This window comes from Quercus suber, unplaced genomic scaffold, assembly GCF_002906115.3.
Source record: "Quercus suber isolate HL8 unplaced genomic scaffold, Cork oak 2.0 scaffold_109, whole genome shotgun sequence".
In the NCBI taxonomy this organism is placed as follows: Eukaryota; Viridiplantae; Streptophyta; class Magnoliopsida; order Fagales; family Fagaceae; genus Quercus; species Quercus suber.
Window position 1 is genome coordinate 1,407,851 of NW_027069574.1, and position 8,335 is coordinate 1,416,185.

Here is an 8,335-nt window from a genome sequence, read left to right on the forward strand (position 1 = left end):
TTTGTGGGTGGCCTGCACTACAAATTCGAGAAGAGTACTTCTTCCTGATCAGGAAAGTATATTGTTCTTCCAGCTGATAAACTGTGCTTCACCTTTTCATTTAAAATTTTGAAATCCTGTGCCTTTCTTCTAGATAAAAACATGGAGATCCCAATTATTTGGAATCCAAAGGTACTTTTCTTACTATCTCATGCAACTCCAAATTCTCCAATACTTTTTATCTCTCAGGCCCCAGAGAACCACACCACACCACACCATCCACATGTATGATACGAGTGAATGTAGACTCAATCCCAAACTGATCAGCTTTGATTCCTTTGTTTTGCAATAATTTTTCCATGAGAGACCATAACAATTATAAATTCAAGTTCTGCATTCGGAAGTGGTACACACTTCATGGCATTACAAGATCCTGAGATACTGTGGTGATGGCCGGTTGAGTTCAAATTAGACAAAAAGAAACAAGAAAGGGCTTACTGCTAGTGCTCAGTATTTCTTTTGCAAAGATGATTGTTCCAAGATTTCATATACATTATTGACATTGAAAAACCAACCTTGTAGGTAGTACCAGAGAGAACAGCATCCTTTGGCAATGAAAATTCAGATAATTTTAAACAAATTCATTAATGCTATTTAGTATACATATAGAAAAATGTGACTAAATGGGTCAATACTGATAAAGCAAAAGCAAAATAAAAACTCACATTTACATAGATTATCAGAGAACTAGCCATTTATTCCGATTTACTATGAAGAAGCATCAATGGCCTCTCAAAACCACCATATTCTGCATAATGAAAATTCAGGACAAAAAAAAAGATTCTTGTAGTATCTATACTCCATTCATATCCTAAGCTTCCCAAACTTTGAACCTGCTCTTGACATGCCTTCCGGTTCTGAATCTTTCTTTTCTCTGTTTGATGACGCTACTTCGTTACTCGAATTTGGCATTTTTCTCACTGGTGGGGCTGAACAGACTGGTACCACTGATCTGATTCGAACAGCTGGTGCCATGAAAGCAGGGGGTACTCCAAGGTCAAATCTTTCAGGTGGCCTGGGCGAACATGAAGAAACCCCAGTTCTCATTCTTGGTGGAGCAGCCCAAGGTGAAGCCATATTTTGGGGTCTGAACCCCAGCGACGAAGTGGGGCTCACAGTTCTGGTCCTCACAGGAGCAGCTGCAGATAAAGGTGGTACAGAATATCTGTATTGGGGTCCGACATTGGACAAAGAAGAGTCAACACGTGGGTTTTGTAACTGAAACTCAATTGGCTTAGATCCAGAAACCATGCCTCTATGACAAGCCCATTCAGAGTTTCCCGTTTGGTTCCCTTCTAGCTGAAGATTAGAAATTTTTCTATCTAACCCCCCAAGGTTTTGTTTTTCATCCTCCTGAACTGTTTCCAGGATTTGTGGTTCAGTACTAATGTTACCAACACAAGGGGGATCTGGAACTCCAGATGGAGAATAATTGGATGATTCTTCTGGTTTTTCCTCCTGTATTTCTTGAATAGTCACAGTGGACCTGCCCCTGATTGAACTAGGAACCAAATGGTTGGAGAAGCAAAGTGATGGGCCAGAGGTAGCAATTGTAATTTTGGGTCCCATGGGGACTGACTCCAGCTCTCTTCCTGGAAAATATAGACAGCAGTCTGGCCGGAGCATAGATTGTTTGAATAGTCACAGTGGACCTGCCCCTGATTGAACTAGGAACCAAATGGTTGGAGAAGCAAAGTGATGGGCCAGAGGTAGCAATTGTAATTTTGGGTCCCATGGGGACTGACTCCAGCTCTCTTCCTGGAAAATATAGACAGCAGTCTGGCCGGAGCATAGATTGCATAAATGGATAAAGCTGAGGAGCGGATGGAGTAGCTGCTGGAACTGCAAGTGCCAACAAGCGATGTTGCTGCTGTAGTAATTGTTCTTGATGCCAGATCTGATACATTGCCATCTCAGGGGAAAAAGTAGAGTATGCCCAGTTCTGGCATCGCATAGGGTATAATGTTGGAGTTGGCGGGTTTGATCCCCACAGGATGGGAGTGGATCTTTGCCTACCATGTCGATGATAATTTTCTGTGGACTTATTTGCCTCTGATGGACGCAGACTTGCAAGTACACGAGCAATGATGACTTGTTCCTGCTCTTCATTGCCTTTACACTCCAATGAAGGAGAGGAAGAAGTAGTGGAAGATGAGCGACTCTGTGACACTAAACATGGAATGCAAAGTGATTAGATATGCAAGAATTCTATTTACAAACCAGTAAGAAGCTTTGAAAAGCATGGAAGCGCAACAGTTCTTGTATGATTATAACAAGTTGAGCACTATGAAGAAGATGAAATAGATGAAGAGTAGATGTTCACATTTTTTCAAGGCAGACCAAGCAGCCATTGCAGCGTTTTTCTGAGCTTGTTTCTTGGTCCTAGCTGGTTCACCTGTAAAGTTCATTCCTGCAAGCTCAACCTTACATGAGAAAACAGGGACATGGCCTGGTCCAGATCGAACAGTGGTATAAAGAGGAAGTTTTAACCCAGCTCTGTGAGCAGTCTCCTGCAGCAAATTCTTATAAACTCCTGTTTCATCCTGCAAAAGCAGCCCCCAAAACAAAACCATATGATCTTCAATTTTAAGGCAGCATACTATGTGAGTCAAAGAGACTGGCAGCAAATATATCTAGGGATACAGATCATGAAAGCGCACGTGACAATCAGGCTATAGAATATGCATACAGTTCACCAAGAGAAAGAATGATAAAAAATATCGTATAGCTTGAATTGGTTCCCTTGTACTTCTTTTCCTGCTACTATATCATTGTACCAATACAAGTTTGTGCGAACCTTCCATTTACCACTAATTGCAGTACTCTCCCAGACACAAACATCTGCAAAAATCTAGAAAGAAAGAAATAACATATGAAAAAGGGGTGCTCGGAATTTCAGGAAATTCCAAAGCAGTTATAATGAGACTTCTAGTTGCAGAGATAGAGTGGGAAGACGTGTGGGAATCAATTTAGCCTTTGTTTTTGCAGGTAGGATTTGGTCTAGGAAAAAGAGAAGGGATGTTCAAAAGGTAACTACTAAATTGAACCCAAGAACAGTCTCAATTCCGGAGAGCACAGCATAACAAATAGGTGCCATGCACAGATTTAATGAGAAATAAAGTAATCTCCTGAGCCCAGACAGTTGGCTCTTACAAATTGGTGCCACACACAGATTTAAAGAGAAATAAAGTACTCTCCTGAGCCCAGACAGTTGGCTCTTACATTTCACATAAGCATAATATGGACATTCAAAAGTGGTGAAATTTTTAGAAACCTGGTAAGGGATCTAAGGCGTATGATTGCACTACGCTTCCCATTTTAAAGGGAAATAATAAGTATGAGAAGCAAAAAAATTATATATTTTCAGATGAAGGAATTCTTTCTTGTGCATGCTTCAAAAGTATGAAGTATTTCAAATAAATAACGCTTTACTTTGCTGAAATTTTTTCCCCCTGTATTCATGCCTTTCTTTGACAAATAAATGCATATGAAATCTATCTGACATTATCAAAATGACTTTTAGTGTCATATATTCCAAGGAACTTTTAAATAATTCATTATTACGCATGACTACCATGTAATTTAAAGGTAATTTACAGGTCCACAGCATTCCTCTCAATTTCTAGAATCCACATATAACTAAATAAAGCGCTTGTCCAACTCAAATCAACTAAAAATCTTAATCCCAATTGAATTGGGGTTGGTTATGGATCCTCGTCAACTCTACTTACTATGGTTCCTCTAATTCTCATCATCCAATTCAAACACTTTAGTATATTATTTTTCTTAACCCTAAGGAATAGAGCAACCAGGCCTCATGAGGCCAAGGTCACTAGTTCGAATTTCTCATTCCCCCTCCCCATAGGGCCAAAACTCATTATAATAATAATAACAAAAGAACATAATTTTTCTTAATTTTCAAAAACAAAATCAATGGTTGTATTAAATGAAAATTTTGTGCAGTTTTCTCACCTACAAGTGCAAATGTATGATTCCTATCCTCCTAAAACTAACAATTTAAAAATCAATCAACCAATTGTGAATCCAAAGGAGAATGATATATTTGAAACACCAAGAATTGAGATGATACAGATTTACTTAAGATGCTCACCAGAACTCTTGCAGCCAAGGCTCTAGAGGGGCCTCTTGTTGCAAGTGTATTCAGAGCTACCTCAGCTGCAGCATGTTCTGCCTGTCTTAGAGTAGAGCAGAAGGTAGGGCTTTCAAAATTTTCTCCATTAAAGTTGACAGTAGCTTTGAATCGAGGGGCATGATCCGGTCCTTCCCGGATGCATGAATATGAGGGAAGGTTAAAGCAGCTTCTCTGAGCCAACTCTTGCAATTGGTTCTTAAACATGTCTGCATGCATATGAAAAATGCATATATGGATTATTGGACAAAAAAACCCTCAAGTAAATCACATGAGAAATGATCCAACTAACATTGGGACACTTTTACAGAAGTTAAGATCTTCCTTTAAAATTATATCCCAGAGCATTAGTTTGCAAATACTTGAAGTTTGTAAAAGCTCTATAAAATAAGGTAACAGAAGGCATCAATGCAACATATACTAATGATAAACCAATTTTTCTGTGCCATTCTATCATCTCTTGAACAACCAAACATCAAAGGAAAAGGAAAAATGAAAAGAAAGACGTGACACCAAAAACATGAGAGAGCTTATTGACAGATCCATCTTTTCAAATTCTCTTAAAAATTGCACACTACCAAAAGATTATCAAGCCATTCTTCATTTTCATTTTCATTTTTCATCCAAGATTAAAAGAGAAAAGCAGTTCTATTTTAAAATGCCTTCCCATTTCCTCCCTCTCTCTCTCTCTCTCTCTCTCTCTCTCTCTCCACACACACACATTTCCATTATAAAAGCTCATATTTGAAATGTCTTGAGAATCCATAAATACAAGCTTTTAAAATATGAGCTTTTAGAATGCAACATTAACCAGACAGGGCTTAGAAAAATTTATCATCTCTTTCTCTTTCATACACTTTCTTCGTAAACAAGCTAAGCAACCATCACAAACTTACCAAATATCATCCTCTATACAAATATGATTTAGAGAACCATCAAGTCTCAGCATCAAGAGCTTATAGTTCAATGGCATTACCTAGTTTTCCCATTGAGGAGAATTTAGGTTCAAAACTCTCCTCCCCATTGTCATTGGCCTAAAAAAAACTACCAAGTATTAGCTTCATTTACTACCTCTTCTCTTGGACCTAATTTCAACAGCTATCAATTCCTTGAATCAACATCAATTATTAACCATAAATCTGGGATATGAAACCCTAATATCTTTCCTCCTCCACATTTCCTTTACCCTCTTTATTTTAAAAATTAATTTCATTCTTTTCCCCCAAATCTCTCAGTAACCACATAGAAAAAATATTAAACTATCCACCTCAAACAGAAACAACTGAAGAGATTATATATATATATATATATATATAAAACAAACAGAAACACCAGAAATGAATTATTCAAATTAGCTTATTCAAGAGTATCTTTTCACCAATCAAACAGAACTGTAACCACCAAACGATCCCATCTATCCCATACCCACAATGATCAGACCCAACAAATAAAAATACATATAAATACAACAAATAGCCCAAACCCATTGAAAAAAGCATTCAGACAAACGAGAAATAATCTGGGTAAGACCCAAAGAGGGAGTGAATGCCCTTTTATGGTCTAATTCACCACACAAAAGTCAAATTTACTTTCTGTTTCCCACATTTTCTCAGCAACCAAACAGAGTTAAAACAGTTCATATCAACCCCAACCCATCAATATCATCCAAAACCCACTTCGATCAAACCCCAATACTAAACAAAAACACAATCAAAACAACCCAAAACAATTGGATAGAAGAAGTACAAACTAGAAAGACAACAATCAAAGTAGCTCAGCAAGTATACAAAGCAACCCCATATACCCCAATAAACGATCTGGGTATGAACTAAAAGGGAAATCACTGACCTGGGATGCGTAATTTAACCTGTCTAGATTCTCCGCTGAGGGAAATAAAACAAAATTTTCCCGAGAAAGTGACGGGAAAAAGTATGCAGGAAAGTGAGAGAAAGAGTACATAATATTCACGCCATTCTAAAACAAGTATAACTACTCAACACAGTAGTGCTGAGTGGTGACGAAAGCGAAATTTACGAGGACTGCAACTGTGGTATATAGTGTATAGTAGTGTACAACGTAAAGAGTGTACAGTGAGAGCACAGTTATTTTTTCTGTACGTTGTTTTGGCTTTCCGGGGAAAAACGACCACGGGGGCTGTCGAGTACGAGGTAAATGATCAAAAACTCATAAGACGGTGTCGTTTTTATTTTCCAAGTAATTTTGGCACAAAATACAAAGTGTTTTTTTTTTTTTTTCTTTTCTTTGACGGGAAAAAGTATGCAGGAAAGTGAGAGAAAGAGTACATAATATTCACGCCATTCTAAAACAAGTATAACTACTCAACACAGTAGTGCTGAGTGGTGACGAAAGCGAAATTTACGAGGACTGCAACTGTGGTATATAGTGTATAGTAGTGTACAACGTAAAGAGTGTACAGTGAGAGCACAGTTATTTTTTCTGTACGTTGTTTTGGCTTTCTGGGGAAAAACGACCACGTGGGGCTGTCGAGTACGAGGTAAATGATCAAAAACTCATAAGACGGTGTCGTTTTTATTTTCCAAGTAATTCTGGCACAAAATACAAAGTGTTTTTTTTTTTTCTTTTCTTTTTTGAGGGAAAAATACAAAGTGTTTATTGAGAAATTATGTATGTATATATTTTAAATGTCACATTAACCGGTACTTAGGACAATTATAAATAAGGCATATTATAAAAGTTTTAAACACAATTTTTATGAAAAATATAAAATGCTGTCAACAAAATTAATTATTTTATTATTTTCCTATAAAAATTTTCTAAAAATAGTTTTTAAATTAATGTCTTTAGGGCATGGATTAACATTTTCCTATATTTAAAGTAAAATTTAAGAAAAAATCTAAATTGAATCCTTAATTAGTGTCCAATTTTATGTTATGTGTCTCTAATTTCTTCTTAATTTTGGTTCCAAATGAGTTATTCAATACAAAATACGTGCTAATTTTTTTTAATTTTAATGCATAAAGTTGCACTCCCTTGAGAATCGAGGGTCCAATACCTTAAAACTTAAAATATTATATTATATTATATTATATTATATCTAGGGATAAGGGCTCAAAATCATATATTGGACATTGGATTTTGTTTGAGGACATTGACAGGTCTGAGAAGGAATAAATAGTTACAAGGGATTCCAATTTAGAATTTCATAAATAAAAAATAAATTGAAGGCGGTCCGAGAGAGAATTCCTCCTCAGGTATGATAGATATCGCTCAAATGTGTATTTCAGGGATGAAAGTAACTTTCATAGAAGCCCTAGTGATAAGAACGTGCCTCATTAACATACGAGAAGGAAAGGAACCCAAAAATATCTAAGGCAAAAGCTACTAGTACTGCATTAAATGCACTGCATCTACTTTTTTGGCAACATTTATGTAGAGAAGACCCCTGAACAATACTGCCTTAACTACCACAATTCACAAAAAACCAAAAAGGGTGTCTGTTGAGACAGACACTCAAGTAAAGGCTCAAATGATCAACAAGTGTAAGATCAAGATGGTTCAAGGGAAGCTATATAATGTAAGAGACTATCCATGGGGAAAGAATCAAAAAATCAAAAAAGAAATACTGTAACAATCTAGAACCAAAATTGTAATAAAGCTTTAAAAGCAATACCTTGGACTCAGTCTCCTCAGACTTGGTTGAGGATGTTTTTCTTTAGTGAATGTCTATTATCTTTCTTTCTTTATCATCAAAATCTATTGGCTTGTTACTTAATTCACTAAAGCCCAGTTTTCCAACCCATTCTCTACAAATTTATTATTTTGGGCTTTTCGGGCTTACATCCATACACCTGTTGGGTTAGGAGTCCAAATCAGGTCCTTACAATATATATATATATATATATGAATTTTGTGATTATATATTGGAGTTTGTGGTCTAAATAATTTTATTCTTCATGAAGAAAGCTTACGTGAGCCAATAGTATTTTTTAAATCAACTCTTCAACTTTGTTTTTTTTTTTTTTTTTTTTGTATAATATAAATATTTCTCATGTTGTCCCTTTTAACCTATGAATTTGTTTCTTTAGGTGTACAAAAAATTTAAGAACACCATCAAGGTTAGTCCTCTCTCTTTTCTTCTTCTTCTTCTTTTTTTTTTTTTTTTTT

The 8,335-nt window shown here is 36.3% G+C and overlaps 1 protein-coding gene across 1 annotated transcript; it reads right to left on the reverse strand.

Moving 5' to 3' along the window:
* Positions 1–599: 599 nt before the first annotated feature.
* Positions 600–6,218, reverse strand: LOC112015669 (double-stranded RNA-binding protein 2-like). The gene is made up of 5 exons (XM_065775346.1): positions 6,038–6,218; positions 4,151–4,398; positions 2,363–2,582; positions 1,692–2,208; positions 600–1,525 (listed from the first exon to the last, which is right to left on the reverse strand). The coding sequence occupies exons 2-5, from the start codon at positions 4,394–4,396 to the stop codon at positions 844–846; spliced, it is 1,665 nt and encodes a 554-aa protein (XP_065631418.1). The 5' UTR covers positions 4,397–4,398; positions 6,038–6,218; the 3' UTR covers positions 600–843.
* Between the last annotated feature and the right edge of the window lie 2,117 nt (positions 6,219–8,335).